Here is an 18,927-nt window from a genome sequence, read left to right as displayed (position 1 = left end):
CCTGCCTGGGACTCCCTCCCTATTCTGTCCAACAAGCTCTGGCTTCTTCGAGAGTCCTGAACCAGACAGTGGTGGGAGGGCTTGAAGCGGGTGGAGCCACAGAAAAAGAGGAAAGAGTAAGAAGCACTGCCTGCAAGTCCCGTGGCATCGGAGGCTCTGGGGGGACCCCTGGCTACCACCAAAAGCTTTATTTTCATGGTTCAAAGAGATCCTTTCCCATCCTTCTGATGGAAAGATGTGTGGTCAATCAAAGGGCCACCAGGCCAGAGGGAGGCAAAGCAGCCAGTCTGGAGAGCCTTCGAATCCCAGCTCTGTGCCATTGTCCAGCAGTCTGAGCCAGTACCTTTCCATCTCTGGGCCTCGGCGCCCCCACCTGTAGGCAAGATGATAAGCCCTGCGTCCTAGGTTGATATACAGGGACGGAGAAGCATATGCTGGAGCACCTGCTCACTCTCTTCACAACCCGGCAGCGCTGAGCACGCTGAGCCTCCAGGGTTCCTGTGGTCTCAGCGTCAGAGAGCCTGTGCCGCAGCTTCGGCACGAGCGGTGGGCGGTGAGGGCGACCCCCAGGCCTGGGTCTCAGGCCCTGTCTGACTACTGCCCCCATGTCTCCCACTTGCCCCAGGATGACTCCGATGGCAGCATTGAGTGTGTGAATGAAGAGAAGAGACTCCACAAGAAAGTCTGCAACGTCAGCTACCCCTTCTTCCGGGCCAAAGCCAAGGTTGAGACTGGGGGCAGTTCAGGGAGGGACTAGGGCAGATATTGGGAGGCACTGGGAGGCAAGAGAAATGGAAGTGAACAGAGCAGGGAACTGGAGAGGGATGGAGAGGCCCGAGTGTGGGTTTTAAGTGTGTTGGTTTTTCTCATGCAATGACATTCAAATGACCTAACCAGCCAGGCCCAGGACAACACCCAGGCCCGTTCACCTCGGGGCAGTCCTACCACTCCCATCCTACCACGCTCAGCCAATTATCCCACTGTCCTTTGTCCTGAATGTCCATCTATCATTGTACTGTGCGTGGGGAGAAAAATTAACATTTCCCAGGCACCTACCATGTGCTTAAAAGTACATATGACAAAAGCGTAGGGTGTGTGAAGGGAGAAGCAAATTTGCAGGGGAAAGGAGGTAAACAGCAGATCTTGGGGGCGTTTACCCCAGGCAGTGGGTAACTACCAAAGGTTCTGGAGCAAGAGAAGACTTAACTGAAGCCAAGCTACTTGTAAAGCAGGAGTCAGGTGGAGGGGAGCTTGACGCAAAAGCCAGCCAGAGAGCAGCAGTGTGTGCCCAAGGAGCAGGACCTGCAAGTCTGGGAAAGGGGGAGATCGGGGAGAGAGATTAAGGCTCTTTATAAAAGAACCTCCCCAGTGGGACACAAGTTAAGACTGTAGTTTTGGGGTGAGGCTCTGACAAACCAGCTTTAGAGTGAAGTCCCAGGGCAGGTAGCACACAGCACAAGCTACCCTTTCCACCCCTGCCGTTCCATGGCAGAAGGGGGCCCAGGTCTCCTGGAGAACTCCCAGGGTGTCAGAACTCGGAATAGCAAAGGGGTCTGTGCAAAGCCCCAGTATCACCTCCCAAGTGGGGGAAAAGGCAGCGAGGAGGGTCAGATGTCACAGGGCCACAGTCAGGGAACCAGATCACACTCTAAGGCAAAGGCCAAGGGAAGCAGCAAGCGAGGGCCATCAGAGTGACAGGCGGGCTGCTGGTCAAAGAGGGAGGTGCCTTGTTGACCTGCTGGGTGTCCCTAGGCAGCCATCACCGTTCTCTAGGTCTCACCCCCCAACTAATGCAAGAACAAGGGGCGGATGGTGCTGTCTTACCAGTTGATTCTGGCCCCCACACCCTGTGGCATCCCTGGGAAAAACCTACAGAGAGAGTCAAATTTAGACTTGCTGCATTCTAGTTGCCTTTAGTTAAAAACAAACAAAAGTCGAGGAAGGCAGGGGGCTGCCCCACAGCCAAGAAATCCCATCAGAGGAGCTGTCGTCTGGCTGTGTTCCTCTTAGCAGCCCCAAGCTTAGCTCACTAACACCTGGTCCTCCCTCCCCCAGCTCACTCCTAGCCAGCAGGGCCCACCCTAGTGGGCTGGGGGGCTGAGGGGTTGGCCAGGCCTAGTCTGGACAATACCCATACATGCAGCTCCCAACCGCCTCAGCTTTAGTGACTTCTTCCTTGCAGGTGGCTTTCCGTCTAGATTTCGAGTTCAGCAAATCCATCTTCATGCACCACCTGGAGATCCAGCTCGCAGCCGGCAGGTCAGGACCTTGGCTGCTCCTTCTTCCTCCCAGTTCACTTCTTCTGGGTCCTGTTCTGCTGCTAGGAATTTCCCCTCTCTGAACTGAAACTCTCGCCAAGCCAGTTTCCTAACTGACCTACCTGGGAGGGCCCTTGGTCAGTCCCCAAGCGTGGGCCAACCTGCTGGCTGCTGTGCTGCCATCATTCATCCTTGGGCAGCTTTATATAGTATGTTATGTCACAGCCATTTAAAACCCTATAGTTATAAAGCTCTGTACATAGAATATCTCAGTTATTCCTCACAGCAGCCCCGTAAGATAGGCAAAGCAGGAGTTATTCCCCACTCCTCCTCCCAAGTTATAGATAAGAAAAGGGAGGTTCAGAGGGGTTGAGTGAATTTCCCAGTGAAATACAGCATGTAAATAGTACACCGAGCTGAACTTTTGTTATTCTACTCCTTGTCCAGGGCTCTTTCTGTCCTGGTGACCTCTCTCCCCTTGGAAAATTTTTCATTTTTAAAAGAACTTCTCTTACTCTTTGTAGGTCTGTTAGTCTCCCTCCCAGGGAGTTTGCTATAAGTTGACACAGTGGCCACCCTGTGTCTGTAATAAACACGTACCTTTCTTTTTCACAGAATCACCTCTGTGAGGGAAGAGAGAGAGGCAGGAAGGGATTCTGACTACTCTGGAGCCCTGTAATAAACATTGCAGGCAAACCAAACATCAACACACACACACACACGCACACGCACACACACACGCACACGTCAAGGGTCACCGGAGGCAGCACTATAGATCAACACACCAGCATGTGCCGTAGTTAAACAAATTGTGTGTTTTGGTGGCATTCTCACCTGACGTGAGACAGAGTTTGTAAGATGTATCAGGGGCCCCTAATGCCCTTCCTGCCTGTAGAAATCACAGCTCCATTCTCGCAGGAAAATGCAGGTACTCGCACAGCTGCAGGTGTCTGTGACGCAGGCATGTCTGTGTGCCAGGTGTCCCCTTTCCAACTCAACCCCTGTGCCAGGGTAAGGCTTTCAAAGGGAACGAAATTCAGTGTACATGACGAGAGGGAATCGTATCTTTTTACGTCCGAAATTATTTGCCCTGGTCATTCCTGGTGCTCAGATTTAAAGGGCAGCACATTTGACAAAAATGCCTCCAATGTCTCCTAATTTCACCCTTTGGCCTTTTCAAGGCAGCAAAGCACCCTCGGCTAACCTGCGGGGGCTGCTCCCCCAGTCAGCTCAGGAGGGATGGCTCAAGGATAAATAAACTGCTCTACTAGGAATTCCTCATCGTCTTCTCCTCACGAGGGCAGGGTGGGCAGCCTTTGTCCCACAGGCGTCACCTCCATTTGGGCCCATGGCACAGGATCTGCCCCGCTGACCGCTGAGGGGGCTCAGGGAGGAGGGCGCACAGGCAGCAGTGGCCAAGCCCACACGGTCCTACCAGCTTCCACCTAGTCTTGCCCTGCCCCACCCTGGCCCGGATGTACTGCACCTCAGCAGGCGGCAGGAGAAGCTGAATGAAGGCAGCAGTTCCCCTGCCGCCCTGGCCCTTCCCTCCCTGGGAGAGACTTCAGGCTGCCTCACTGGCAGCCAGGATGCACCTTCCCAGCCTGGCGTAGACGTTTCCTGCTGCAGTGAGCCAGTCCGTGTGCTGGCTGAGCTGGGTGGGGGGAGGGCCAGCTCCTTCCTGACCGTGCTGTCTGGCTCTCCTTGCAGTGACAGTGACGAGGAGGAGAGCACCAAGGAAGACAACACGGTCCTCATGCGCTTCCACCTCAAATATGAGGCCGACATCCTCTTCACCAGGTGGGCCAGGGCCCCAGGGGAGGGGAGGTGTGGGAGGAGTGATACCTACGATGAGGTACCCTCTGGAGGGACCTGATAGGTTCACAGGTTTCAGGGGATGGGCCCTAGTGCCAAGGACTTATGAGATGGAGCCGAAGGTGTCCCTGAGGGATCAGAGAATACAGCTCCCTCATCCATGGCAGGGAGGTGGTGTCAAAAAAGGAGACACAGACCTGGCCCCCAGGAAGCTCTTAGCGGTGGCAAGGGGGAGGGCCAGGGCAGCAGGAGGCATCCGCCCCAGGTGCACGCAATAAGCAGGGCATGATCTCTGGAGAATAACAAAGCCTACTACGTACTTCTGCTTCTCATTACCACTTTGGCCCAGCAATTCTAAACAGTGTCAGTGAGAAAACGTTCCTCCCTGGGCAGACTGCTCCCACTGCCCACACCCCTGGGTGTGCCACTGTCCCCACGTCTATCCTCTGAGAGCTCCCGAGCAGATGGAGACGTCTGGACAAAGCAGCAAACACAGAGAAAGAAAGTTCAGGCCTTCCCTTGAACCTTCTCATCAGAACTTGACCACCGCTGGAAGCTGAAACAGTGCACACTGGGCGAGTCCATGCTCAAAAGAGGCCACACCCCTGGGCAGAGAAGCTAGGGCAGGGATGGCAAATAACTGGCACGTCCGGCTCGTGCCCCTCCCACACACCAGGCAGACATTGCTAATGGATGTCAGCATTTATTCCTGCTGAGCCTCAGAATCCTTCCCAACACAGTGCTCCCAGAGGACTCAAGAGGAAACCTACTTTTTGTGGTGTAGGGGGAGGGAAGGCCCATGCCCTCTCCCTCTTTCATTCATTTATCCATCTAACCAACACTGAGTGAGCTCACGGTGGCCCTGCCCTCTGTCCCTGCAGGAGCAGCAGCCTGAGCCACTATGAGATCAAGCCCAATAGCTCACTGGAGAGATATGATGGCATAGGGCCTCCCTTCAACTGCATTTTCAAGGTAAGCCTGGAGGGGAACCAGACGAAGAGTGTAGGACAAGAGCTGAGGACCCCCATCTACGAAGGGAGGGATCTGAAACCGTGGTTAGTGCTTGGAGTCACCTCGACCCTACCACCCACCCACAGAGAGTACAAGTCACTTCCCTTCTCTGGACCTCTCGGTCCTCATCTGGAAAATAACGGGGCTGGACTGGAAGGACACATCAGTGAAGATTAGGTGTAACTTGGTGCAGGGTTGGGTCTCCCATCTTTTTCTTCCAAGCATCCCCAACATGCAATTACCAGCCTCAAGTTCACCTCACAGTCCAAAAGGGCTGCAACTCGAGCTATCACATTCTCATTCCAGGCAGCAGGAAGAAGGAAGGGATGGAGATCACGTCCTCCCTACTAAGGGATAAACTCTTTGGCAGTGCCTCACACTTACACTGATCTCTCATTGGTAACTGAACGTTGTGATTTAGCTGAAAGGGAGTTTAGAAAACACGGCTTTTCCTCTTGGTTTCTGTCACTAAGAAAGGTGGAGAAGGAGAATTAGGAGGCGGCTAAGCAGTCTGTGCCACGGTGGGCCCCACAATCTCCCCACCCCCTGAACTGCTAAGTGGGCAGCTGCCTAGGGGCGATACAATGAGACCTGATGAGTTCTCCAAGAGAGGTTTAGTAACCTGCCCAAGGCCACACAGCTCAAATGTGGTGGCAGCCCCAGGTTATATTCCTGAGCTGATTCCAAACCCTGCTTGTAATCACCGTGGCCCTGACACCTAATGTGCCACAGCTAGAATGTGAACTTTCACACACTGTTTGCATCTCTCATTAATTAGTGATTATCTCTCATAACAAATTAATTGTAGTCACCATCCCCACCCCCGGGGCGGCCACCAGTATCAGGCATCAAAATCCCCCAGAGCCAAGAGGAGTTAAAAATGGGAGTGACCCTTGGTCTCTAGCCTCATGGCCGCCCCCTGACCCGGCCTCAGCCTGCAGGAGTCCACGCCTTTCAAGATCCCTGCAGCACTGCCCCCCGCCCCACATGATTTAAAGTGTCCACAGTAGTGAAAATGTCAGGGGCCCTGAAAGGGACTGTTTCTCAGGCCTGGCTGGGAAATTGCTGTCCCCAGGGACTGGTTGGCCCCTGCGGTCCTCATTCTCTGCCCTCCTCCTCCAACTGCTGCTGATGCACTGATACCTCCCCGCTCTCGGCCACAGATTCAAAACTTGGGCTTGTTCCCTGTCCACGGGGTGATGATGAAGATCACCGTGCCCATCGCCACCAGGGGCGGCAACCGCCTGCTGATGCTGAGGGACTTCCTCACCGACCAGGTACCGCTGCCCTCAGAGCCCGCTGAGGGGTGGGGACCAGGAGGAGACAGACATACCGCTAGGTGTGTCCGAGTCCTCAGCTCCTCCCAGGGCCAGGCCTGGCCAGGCCTCCTCTGGAAGAGGAGAAAGAAGGGACATCTCTGGATGTCACAATCTGCCGGCGCTGATTGCGAGGCTGGTTGTGTGTGTCCCTTGTGCAGGTGAACACGTCCTGTAACGTGTGGGGAAACAGCACCGAGTACCGGCATGCCCCGATGGAGGAAGACTTAAGTCGTGCCCCACAGCTGGTGAGTGTCCCCCAAACCGAGAACCATGGGGGGCAGGGGAAGAGGAGTGCCGCCTGAGCTCCGGGGGCTATTTCTCTCCTTATCCATAGTTTGTCAATAAGAGTTTGTCAAGCACCTACATGTGCCCAGCCTCGAACCAGAAGGAAGCAGAATAAGGAGAAGATACTTCTTGCCCTTAATGAGCTCACTATTTCTCAGGAGACACAGGAGCGAGGGCCTGAGAAACCAGGATACAAGTCTGGGTGCGATGTCAAGAGAGTGATGGATCTTAATGACATTATGCTGAGTGAAATAAGTTAGACAGAAAAGGACAAATACTGTATGATCTTGCTTATATGTGAAATCTTTTTAAAAATAATAATAAGGTATAGATACAGAGAACAGATTGGGGGTGGCCAGAGGCAGGGGGTGCAGTGGGAGAATGGGCGAGGAAAAAGGAAAAGGAAAAGGGGGTTGGGGGGAACAACAGGGATAATGAACTTGCACCTGAGCCTAAAAGGGCCCTAGGAGACAGATAAGCAGAGAAAAGAGCAGAAAGGCACGTGGAGCTCCGCTGTGAGGGTCCGAACACACATGGCTTCTCCTGGAGACGCTGGCCACATCAACTGGGGCCTCCCTGGCCCTGGAAATGAAAGGCAGCTCAGCTTCGACTCTCGAAGCCCTCCAAGTCACCTGTTAGTTCCCAGGTTTATGTTCTCCGGGCTGCCCCTGTCCCATGACACTAATTTCTGTGCATGCTTTCACTGTTCTTTATCCAGACAAACATCTTACCTGTTTTAGTTTGATTTCCCCAAACAAGTACCTCACGCTAAGCATTTTCTTTGGGTGTAGTGCACTTTACTGAACACTTGGGCTTGGGTGGGTTGAGGTGGCTGCAAGAGAGTGACACAAATAACTTTAACCTATTACCTTCTAATTATTAGTCCGATGATTTGTTCGGGTTTTCTATTAAGATGATATCATCTGCAAATTTTAATAGCTTTGCTTTACCATTCAATCGTTATAAGTTGTTTTTCTTGTCTTAGTGCTCTGGCCAGGACCTCCAGGGTAATGGTAAATAGAAGTGGTGATAGTGTTGTCTCGATCTTCATTTTAAAGAAATTATTTTTAATTTTTTATTATTAAATATTATACTTGCCAAAGGTGAATTCTTATAAATACTCTTTATTCAGGAAATTCTCCAAAAGTTTTTATTGTAAATAGAAGTTGGATTTTATAAAATGCTTTTTCTGCATCTGTTGCAATGATTATCTAATTTTTTCCTTTAATCTGTTGATATGGATATGGCATTTATAGGTTCTCTAACATTGAACCAAAATTCTGTTCCTGGAACACACTCGATTATGCACGACTTGAAACGGAGCATCAGATACACCTTGTCCTCCAGCCATCCCCTGGCAGCCTGAGCCCATGTGTCCCCACCCACCCCCCCCCCCCACCTCTCTCCTTGTCCCCTGTCCTCTGCCCTTGGTCAAGAGCAAAACCCCACTTGGTCAAGCAGTGCAGCTGAGCCACCTCTCTGGCAGCCCAAGCCCCTGCTCACATCTCAGGTCATAGTTAGGCACCTGCCTTCTCTGTCCCAGAGCCTGGTTGCTCACCCCCAAAATCTCCTTTCTCTTTCAGAATCACAGCAACTCTGACATAGTCTCCATCAACTGCAACGTGAGGCTGGCCCCCAACCAGGAAATCAATTTCCATCTGCTGGGGAACCTGTGGTTGCGGTCCCTAAAAGCAGTAAGTAGAGCACCTGGGCTAGGCTAGCACGAAAAAAGGGAAGGAGGTGGGTGCTGGAGCGTCTCCCATCTGGGGAGGGGCCAGCTTCTGACAAGGCCTCTGATTACACAGCTCAAGTACAAGTCGATGAAAATCACGGTCAATGCAGCCTTGCAGAGACAGTTTCACAGTCCTTTCATCTTTCGAGAGGAGGATCCCAGCCGCCAGGTGAGCCCCTGGGACCCCTGCAGACCTGAGCTTGAGCCCGGCCAGCTTGGAAAGGGGTTGCCCCCTTCCCCTACAGTCTTCCTACACCCTCTATTGTTTGTTCCTTCAAGAAAGACATGGACAGACCTGCCAGTAGTTAGTGTAGCATCTGGGGAAGAAAAAAAGCAAGGCAAATAGGCCTTTAGGAGCAAAAGTGGAGAGGGGGACAGAAATAGGCATCCTCCCAGTACCCTGGGGGCACCAGGCTCTGCACCACAACAGCTCAGTGGGGGGCAGAGGAAGGAGGGGAACCTGCATAGTTTACACTTCAAGGAAACTGGAACTGGAGACCAGCCCTGCTTGCCTCCAGAGGCTCAATGAGTGGCTCCAGCAACAGTGAGGCTGTGTCTTGGGTAGCCTGGTGGCCTAGAATGACGATTCCACTCCTGTCCTCCCCATCCATTCACACATCAAATTTAATGAAATGTACGTGACCTGTACTTTAGAAGTCTGGCATAAACTGAATTGGTGAAGGCCAAAGGATGAGAGACGTCTTGGTATTGCAACTCTTTTCAAATCGGGTAAAAACAGACTATCACAGATCACACTGGCTTGAATCAGAGTCTAGGAAAGGGGTGGGGCTCTCTGCAGTGCTCTCCCAGGAAAACGAGAAGTTGGGTTTTAAAGAAAAGCACCGTCCTCTGGAAAGAGATGGACATTTCAGACACAGAACCCTGCTGCCCTCCACTGGTCATGTCCCCAAACTGCCAGCCTGGGCTCCAGGTGAGCATTCCATACCAGATGCCTAACAATCCCCAGCCCCACCCTAGGAGATGCTGGAGAGCAAAACAGACATGGGCTGGAAGCCGGACCTTAATGAAACACACAAGCACCCATAACAAACAGGGCAGGGTGTGCCAGGCAGAGAGCTAGCAGGGGCAAAAGCCCAGAGGCAGCACTCAGGGAACTCAACCAAGGAGCATTTTTGTTCATTCATTCATTCATTCATTCATTCATTCAGTGTTGGTTAGCTGCCCCTCCTTTGACTCAGACTCCCTCAGGGGATACAGAGATAGCTTAGGCAAACAAAGGGACAAGGACAGCAAAGTATAGATGAGGATCTGCAGATGAACACTGGTGCTGGGAGTGGGAGGTGGTCAGACCAGGGAAAGCTTTCTGAAGACAGTCCGCTTGGAATGAATCTTGAGAGATATGTTTGAATTTCCAAGTGACCAAGAGAGAAGAAGAAAGGGACAGGCACCACACCACACCCCACCCCATATACAAACTACCTCTCTCTCCATACGTTTGTCCTTTAAGTGAATTCTCCTTCTCCTTCTACTCCCCACCCCACAAGAAAATCCCTCTTATGCTTTCTAAATGCTTCGCTTCTCTTTCTGAAATCCAGGAACCCGAAACATAAGCCCCTGTTGGCTCAGCTCGAGCTAGGTGCCAGGGGAAGGAAGGCAGAACAAGGTCCAGCCTTTGGGAACAGAAAGAGACCTGCCATTTGTTAAGCCCTAACTATGTGCAGGTACTATAACAGACACTTGATGTGTTATCTGTGAGGTATGATGCACCACCCCCATTTTTCAGATAGGAAAACTGAGGTTGTGTGAGATAAGGCAGAAGGGGACAAGAGACTTGCCTCAAGCTGAATCATGACTCGGTGGCCAAGCCAGGACTCTACCATGCTGTTGCCCAGGTTCAGTCAGTCAGTGTCATTCAGCATGTTGACTGAGCTCCTACCCCGTCCTAGACTCTGTTCTAGGCACTGAGGATAGTGCAGCGAACCAAACAGAAAAAGCTCCTGATCTCCTGTAGTTGACATTCCAGGAGGGAAGAAAGGCAATTAATATAAACATATACAATGTCAAGCCGTGATAAGGTCTGCCCAAAGAGACACAGGCATGTAAGCATGGAGACTCAGTGTGTGCTACTTTACACAGGGAGATTGAGGAGAACCTCTCCAATAAAGGGACAACAGACAGAGACTATGAGCCATGCCAGCAGAGGCCCTATGCAAAGGCCCTACAGCAGGTCTGCGCTTGGCATGTTGGAGGCCAGGTGGCTGGTGAGCTGGAGCAGGGGAGCTAGAGAGAGAGTAAGAGATAAGATCAGTAAGGTAAGTGGGGCCAGAAAGTCTAGGGCCTTGCAGGCCAGTGCAAGGACTCTATTTTTTACTTTGAGTGAGATGGGAAGAAGACATGGGGGATCTGAGCCAAGCAGAGCAAAAATCCGGTGTCCCCTGGCTGCTATGCCGAGAATAGACTGTAGGGGGCGAGGCAGAAGCAGAGAGGCAGTTAGGTGGCTATTGCAGGCTCCAGATGGAAGATGAGTGGTGCTCAGATCCATGAGGTAGACCTGGAGGCAGGAGGAGTGGCCATACTCTGGGTGTTTCAAAGGTAAAAGGGACAGACTTTGCTGATGGAGTCCATGCGCGTGTGAGAAATACAAGGTTTGTGGCCTGAGTGACAGCAAGTAAGATGCTGTCATTTGCTTTGATGAGAAAGACATTGATAGTACAAGTTTGAGGGTGAGGAATGGGATCAAGAGTGTGTTTTGTTCATGGTGCCAGGCAGGCCAAATGACCCGAGTGACCACCCAGGGCTGACTGAGTGACCACCCAGGTCTCAGGGCTGCATTAGAACTTTCATAGCCCTGGGCACTTTTGCTTTCAGGGCCCCTTCCTCCATAAAAACAAAAACAAACAAAACAAACAAACAAACAAAAACATGTATGTGTATATATATATGCTTTTTTAAATTACTATTTTATGATGTCCACATAAAGATAAATATAATCCACACAATATTATGTTCATTTTTTGGTCACATAATTGGAACCTTGTGGCTTAGAATTAGTGAAAGCCCCTAGGACACATGACAACAGATATAGAAAGGGGAAGAATATATGGTAGGAATTTTTCATTGGTATGTAGGCTTCCACTGAGGCTGTTGATGGCAACTTTGGAATACCAGACTGTTCAAAAACAAGCTATTCTAGTCTATCCTATTAAACTTTCTTTTTTTTTTCTCTCTTATCCTTGTAATAGAGACTTTAAAATTAGCAGTTCGACCCTGATAGGAGCCATATTAGAAATTCTTAATACATTTAAAACATAAAAAACAGTTCTTTTTAAACTTTACTCTAACCAAGTATCTTAAGGACCAAAATTAAAGATAAGGGGCCCAGTGCACAATTTTTTTCTCTTAATCCCAATAAGCGTGTCTATAATTGTATTAGATTATATTTATTTTTTTCTTCTAACTTTAAAAGGAGGTAGATTGTGTTCATGGGCCCCTAACAGTGCTGTAGGCCCTGGGCCTGTGCCCACTGTGTAAGTTGGCCCTGAGCTCACCAGGAAGTGACTGTAGTTAAAGGAGAGGTCCAAGGGTGAAATCATGGACATGTCCACATTTAGAAGTTTGGGAGATGATGAGGAAGCAGCAAAGAAGACAAGAGGCAGAAAATGTCTCAAAGAGGAGGTGGGGTCACCTTGATCACTTAAGTCAGGTGTCCACTGTGCAGGAGCTGGGAGCTCTAGGCCTCTGCAGGCTGAGTGCCACCCCTCCCTCCAGCATCTCCCTAAGGAAGGGAATGCAGACCTCCCGGCAGGTGCCAGCTGTCTTCTGTGCTCTGGCCCTGCCCCAGGTTCTCCAAGGGACCCTCTGAACAGTAATGCTATTGACCTGGCCGCCTCCCCCCGCCCCTTACAGGTCACGTTTGAGATCTCCAAGCAAGAAGACTGGCAGATCCCCATCTGGATCATTGTGGGCAGCACACTGGGGGGCCTCCTACTGCTGGCCCTGCTGGTCCTGGCGCTGTGGAAGGTGAGGCCCCCACAGGGTGGCAGTGGGGAGCAAGATGCTGGCTAGTGGGCCCAAGCCTGGGGATCTGGACTCTGGGCTCTGGGGCCACTCCCCCATATTCTTCCCCCATGGGAGCTGGCACTGGCCCAGCCTCTTCCCCAGAATTTGCCTGCAGCCACAGCATCTAGCCCTCATCACAGCAGGCAGGTTGGCCACCAGAGAGCCCTCAACCTATGGCTCTAAAACTTTCGTAGGTCCTTTGAAAAATCTGCTGAAAGCTAGGGTTCCTCTCATCCAACAACAACAAAAAAAGCAAGTACACATATCACAAAATGTCTATAACAAAGTCATGCTGTTAACAAACCCTCTAAATCCCTTCGCTGTCTTTGAGCCTCAGGTTAAGAAGCCTTGGTCTCAATCTCCTCCTGTTATAGATAAGGTGAGGGGGACCCAGAGAGGAATGTTTACTGGGGCAAGGTCACACAGCATGACTTCTTGCCTACTGATCCAGACTTCATTCACTCTGTTCCAGCACCCCCCACCAATTAAGTGGCCCATCATCAGGCCCACAAGGGAGATGGGGGAGAGGGCGTACTGAAAATGAGCTTGGGTATTTGGGGAGCCTTCTCAGGGGAGAAGCCTTCAGAGGGTTAGTGGAGGGAGAGTTGGGAGGGGAGTTAGGCCTTATCCACTGTGCCCACCCCTGAGACTTCTGCCTTTGCCTCCCCACAGCTCGGCTTCTTTAAAAGTGCCAAGCGTAGAAGAGAGCCAGGCCTGGACCCCAACCCGAAAACACTGGAGTGAGGCTCCTGAGGAGGCTGCGAGTTGACGGAGGCCAGGTCCAGGTGGTGTGCAAGCCCAGGCTGGTGGCCCCACTGAGCTGGGGCAGAGAGGATGCCAGCTCGCTTTGCACTTGACCTCATCTGAAAAACAGAGCCTGCTCCCTCTGAAGGGAACTCAAGCCAGTTTTTAGAGGGCCTGCCCTACTGGGAGACCTAGACGCTTCCAACACACATCTCTAGGGATTCGAAGGGACCCCTCCCAAAGCACATGCCAAAGCCTCCCCCAGGCTCTGTGGGGGCATGTGCTGTCCCCAACACTAAGGTGCTAGGAATTCCTAATCATCCCTATCCTCAGAAGAAACCCAAAGAGAAAGACTGCAAATGCAGACCCGCTCTGCACCCTCCAGGCCTCCGGTTCCAACGGGACCCAACGGGACGGCAGATCTGAATTTTGCACTGTCCTGCCACCACCACCCCCCCCACGCTGCCAATGGCTCCCGAGTCACGCCCACCTCTCCCCCAGGCAGGAGTTGGGACCCCAGAGCACACCCTGAATAACCGGAGCCCAAGGTCTTGATGGTGACAGCTGCTGGCCAGGGATAAAGACTCTGGGAAGTGGAGACTGTGACGGACAGGCAGCTGGGACCCAGGATACGAGGCACCCACACGGAGACGGGAGGCACCCACATGCATTCACACTGACCGCCACCCACACTCCCCCACCGTGCTTGTCACGCTTGTCACCCTCCCAGCCACTTTGGTTGCCAGGTACATCCGAAAGTAGAAGTGTGTGGATGAAGCAATCCCTAGGGCTCCACATTCCTACTGTGTCTTCCCAAGCAGCTGCCCCCATGACTCCTGGGCCTGGCTGCAGGCTGGGCAGCAGGGATTAGGGGTGGGGAGCCTCCCCTTCCTGTATTATCCCCTAAGCACACAGCCTCCCATCTCTACCTTCTGTCCACCCGTGCACAGAAGGGCTCGGCCATGGCTGCTGAGGGGTCCTCTCTGGAACGCACTGAGTAAGGCCTCTGCAACCTCGGTGGCAAATTTCTGGTCCACAAGCCCATGGGGACAAGTGGTACCACCAATGCTGGAGCCCAGAGGACAAGAGGCACACCTGGTGCCCAGCCGAGTAATTTATGCCTTAACCTTGTTCTGAGGTAGAAATGAAAGGGGGATACATCAAAGGCATCTGTCTCCCTGTTACACAGTATGACCTTTACTGTCATAAATATTTTTAAGAAATTTTTTAAAAAGTGTTTGAAAACAACCAAGGTGCTGACTTTCATTTCTGTGGGCAGAACATGTCCTAGTGAGGTAGCATTCTTTTCTTGGAGAAGAGGTGGAGGAGGAGGGGCTCCCCGCTTCCTTCCCATTATCTCTAAGTGTTGGGACTTGTCCACCATCTGCTCCCTGCAACATCCCCTCCAAGCGGCTGTCTGGTCCGGGATCAGCATCTCCAATGATAGAGCCCTCCCTCCCTCCCAAGACCACTCATTCCATCTTTGTTCAGTTTGGATGGTCGTAACCCGCTTGTCACTGTGGCCTATACCCCTTAGTTCCAGCTCTTCCCTGTCAGGCCTCCCAGACTTCTCCAAGCTAACATCTCAGTGCTGACCTTACAACCTGAGTTTCTTTACCTTCACGCACAAGCTGCTCTTAGACGAAGTTGTCTCCATCCCGTTCTTGCGCCATTGTAATCCCAAGAAGCCAGAAATAGAAACTCAGAGATTACTTGATCTGGCTCGCCCCATTGATAAGGATCCTAGAACCAGAGAAATTAAGAGGTAGCCCTAGGTTACATGGCAAAATAAACTAATCCCAGGACAGCACTCTCTCTCACACCAGCCTGTCATTCTAGCCCAGCTTCAAAAGGGCTTAGTGAAGGAGAAGAAATTGATACAAAATAACTTTTTATGGGAATATTTTTTTCTCAAGCGGTGAAACCAAAATCAGAAGGAAATATTTTGAAATCATATTTAATTTGAGTCATTACCCATTGAACAGAGTAACCTGGCTGAACTCACACTCAAAAGCGCTTTGTTTGATTTAGCACCATGTCTTCAGTAAAAACCATCAACTCTGAATGTTTTGATGAAAACTTGACTTTTAAAGATTGATATTCACATTTAAAAAAAAAATTACACGTGCAGCCACACTGCAGGCCAAACAAAATGCACCTGCAGGTCAGTGCAGCCCAGGTGTCGTCAAGCCCTTGCATTGTGTTGCTCTCCTCTTCCTCTCATCCAGTCTCCCTGTCCCAGTTATCTGCTCTGGGATATGAATATCCCCAGACTGGCCTTGAGTGCCTGGTAGGGAAAGCGGAGAAGATGCATTTTTGTAGGGAGCGAAGCCTCGTGCTAGAGCTCTTTCTCAGGCCCGGCTACACTTTAGAATCACCCAGGGACTTTGAGAGATACCTATGCAAGGGCCTGCCCCTGGATCTCACATTGATCAGGAAAGGTATCATTTTGTTTCAAAGTTCCTCTGGTGCTGAGAGTTGAGGTCAACAGGCAGGTGACCACACAGGCTAGAAACCAAACAAGAGGTTAACATGGCTCTGGTGACCATCTATAATGAGTAACGGGAACTGTGCTCTCATCGTAACGTTTGAATTAACTCAGCTCCATCATGGCGTCTGGAAGACGTTCTCATGCCTGCAAGTCTCCAGAGTGGGATTTGCTGGAGATTTTTGCTATTGTCTGAAAGGGGAAATGAACAGCAGTCTCTGAATCAATTTTGGTATTTAGTGGCAAGCAACCCAAAATGCAACCTCAAATTGACATTAAAATTCATATTGCAGTTCACAGATGGATATTAGTAATGTTCTATCTTGTAGTTAAGAATAATTATGATGGAGCTAAGAGCTGAACTCATCGAGTATTAACATTAACATGAAGTGTAACCAACTTTAAAATGGTTCAGTCTTTTACAACAGTGGTCCCCAACCTTTTTGGCATGGGACTGATGCTCCTGTGAGAATCTAATGCCTAATGATTTGAGGTGGAGCTGAGGCGGTGATGCTAGTGCTGGGGAGCAGCTGCAAATACAGATGAAGCTTTTTGCCCACTCACCTCCACTCACCTCCTGCTGTGCAGCCAAGTTCCTAACAAGCCAGGTATGGACCAATAAGGGTCTGCAGCCTGGAGGTTGGGGACCCTCATTTTAGAAGCATTACTGGCCCATCCTAGACACTATTCTAAACAAGCTGCTTTGACTTCCAAGCAAGTCTGCAGCAAACAAGTACACAGAAGAAACATGCCGGGGGCAAGGTCTGACTTGTAAACCAAATTACCAACAGACGGCGCTTTTAGAATTTGGTCCACAGATTGTGGGGATTTCTTAAATTTGATGTGCACTGTCAGTAGAGGAGAAAGACCTACAAGAAGTTATGAAATGAGTGTAAGTGCAAGATGTCCTGGGTGGTTTCACTGTTAGTTCTGACATGGTGAGACCCTATGCGGGAAAGGGTAGGCCCTCAGGGAAGCCAAGGAGCTGACCTTGGGGAGATTCAAGAGGGGCCTCAGGCCCTTGTGCCATCATAGTCTCCAGGGAAATGGACATCGATTATGGTGTCTGTCCATTCTGGCCAGGTGAGAGCTGTAAAGGAGAAATCCAGAAAAGAGTGCTGCTTCTCTCTGGCATTAGATAGTGCGGGCATGTAAGCTCATGGGGCAAATTGTGCCTCTTAAACAAGATTATGTATCCAGAGCTGAGCTTCTCGAAGTGGAGTCCCAGAGCCACCTCAATCAGAACCACAGACTAAGTTCCACCCACACCTCCCAGATCCAAGTTCAAGCACATTAAACTTAGAAAACCAGCAATCTAGAGCCATATTATTATGCAGCCTTTCTCAGCCGCCCTTTGGCCTATTTTGGTGGCAGCTCCAACAAAACCCCAGCAAGGCCCCCCAAAGAGTGGAGTTTCTGGGTTTTCCTTTTGTTAAGGAAGGTGGTATTTCTTAACAGGAAAGGTATCAGGTAGAAGGGGCAAAGTGTTAACTCAAACACAATAGAGGGAGAAAGACTCTGCCAGGGGGAACGTGGAAGAGCTTCTGAGGTGTGGGACTAACCTTTCCTAGAGGGCTTTAAAAGACAAGTTGCTGTCTCTATCAGCAGTCATGAGCTTTTAGTGTCAATACTCTCTCAGAATAAGATACTAGACTTGAGTCAGTTACCCTGGCTTCAAGCCCCAAGATGCCAAGCAGCCTGTAATAGAAACAGCTGGCTCACTCATGCTCCTTTTCTGGCCTAATGACTCACTGCAACCACACCTCACTGCAAACAAGTGGCCAGGTCTTTCCACCACCAGATGTGCCTTGGGTGACTTAACTTACTATGGCCATTAGTAGTAAACAATCCCATTTTCATTCAACAACACCCTGGCCTTTGTTTTTACCTTCAGTTAAGGTCATGTCAGCCCTTTATTCTGTACTTCTTACTATTAAAAAGATTCTCCAAATTATCCTTACATTAGTACTAACATCAACCAGGCTCTTCTCAAGGGGCAGTCAAGCCTAATCAACCACAATAAAATTTGCAGAGTGCTTTTGTGTTACTGTCTATTCCATTAGCTTTGATATCACACTAAAGTAGGACACCATGTTCCAAAACACACTGAAACAGAACAGAGGAGCTTGGCTGGAGGCCTGGCACCTGGGCAGCTATGGAACTTTTCAGTAAGATACAGGCTAACACATACCTAGCAAAGGTAGAGTATGAGCAGAAAAATATTTTTTTTTTTATTTTTTTAAAAAAGTGATAGGGTACCATTCCTTAATGGAGTCATTCTTTCTCATTAGTTTTGTATGTCGTTATCCTCCTGGTACTGCCACATTAAAGAAAAAAAGAAAAAGAAAAAGCAAGCAGCAACTCAAATGATGTTTTCTGAAATGTTTCAGAAAGTGGCCCAAACCAGAATCAGAAAGTACCATCATAAAATTTTATTTGGGAAATTAAAGTTTGAAGAAAAACAAAAAATCAGATTTCAAATAAGGGCGGGCACTCAGTTGGACAAGCAGCTTACCAAGGGCAGAAAGTCTTTTTTATTATTGTATGCACATTCCTGGTATAGTACTTGGCACACAGTAGGTGCTTAATAAGCATTGATTTCCAACAGTTAGTTCCCACTGCTTGAGACAGGAGCAAACCCGTCTGCTCTCAGGACTAAGCACACCAATTTTCAAAGCAAAGGTAACTAGAAAAATACAATTTTGTCTAAGCGTGCCAACAAGCTTTGTGAACCAACTGAGGAAGAGGAAAGGAGGAAGAAGGAAAAAAGAGGAAGGAGCCATAAAGGGACTAGAAAACACAGGTAAAAAAGATTTATGCATGACCTTGGAATGGAGACAACCTTATAAACAGCAAAAACGAAACTCAGAATCCATTTAAAAAAAAAAAACAAGTCTAGCTACCTTAAAGTGTGAACTTCTGCTATAAAAACTACTAAAGTCAAAAAACGAACTATAAACTGTCATATGACAGAGAAAATTTCTTTAAACTTTCAAAGAATTTCTAATAAGAAAAAGACCGTAGGCCAAAAGCAAAAAAAGAAATGTAAAGGTCAGTAAATATGAGTGTTAACCTCATTCATAATAAAGAAATGCAAATCAAAACGATGAAATACTATTTTTCATCAATCACCTTGGCAAAAACCAAATGATTAGGTAATATCTGATGGCAATAAGGGTGTAGGGAGATGGAAGTCAATTTGATAACCTCTATCAAGATCTTAGTCACCAGAAATTCCAGTGCTAGGAATGAATT

The 18,927-nt window shown here is 49.7% G+C and overlaps 1 protein-coding gene across 1 annotated transcript in view; it reads left to right on the top strand.

The window, feature by feature from the left end:
• ITGA11 (integrin subunit alpha 11) overlaps positions 1 to 14,432 on the top strand; it is a 111,035-nt gene extending 96,603 nt beyond the window's left edge. Inside the window, exons 21-30 of the mRNA XM_016140970.2 lie at positions 626 to 724; positions 2,183 to 2,259; positions 3,969 to 4,058; positions 4,955 to 5,045; positions 6,248 to 6,361; positions 6,562 to 6,648; positions 8,272 to 8,382; positions 8,494 to 8,589; positions 12,288 to 12,401; positions 13,113 to 14,432. Of these exons, the coding sequence (XP_015996456.2) occupies positions 626 to 724; positions 2,183 to 2,259; positions 3,969 to 4,058; positions 4,955 to 5,045; positions 6,248 to 6,361; positions 6,562 to 6,648; positions 8,272 to 8,382; positions 8,494 to 8,589; positions 12,288 to 12,401; positions 13,113 to 13,184 (951 nt within the window). The 3' untranslated portion in view covers positions 13,185 to 14,432. The remainder of the gene's footprint in view (positions 1 to 625; positions 725 to 2,182; positions 2,260 to 3,968; positions 4,059 to 4,954; positions 5,046 to 6,247; positions 6,362 to 6,561; positions 6,649 to 8,271; positions 8,383 to 8,493; positions 8,590 to 12,287; positions 12,402 to 13,112) is intronic.
• Positions 14,433 to 18,927: the final 4,495 nt, after the last annotated feature.

The sequence above is a fragment of the Rousettus aegyptiacus genome, unplaced genomic scaffold (genome assembly GCF_014176215.1).
Source record: "Rousettus aegyptiacus isolate mRouAeg1 unplaced genomic scaffold, mRouAeg1.p scaffold_m13_p_3, whole genome shotgun sequence".
In the NCBI taxonomy this organism is placed as follows: domain Eukaryota; kingdom Metazoa; phylum Chordata; class Mammalia; order Chiroptera; family Pteropodidae; genus Rousettus; species Rousettus aegyptiacus.
This window is presented reverse-complemented; position numbering and strand designations above follow the sequence as displayed.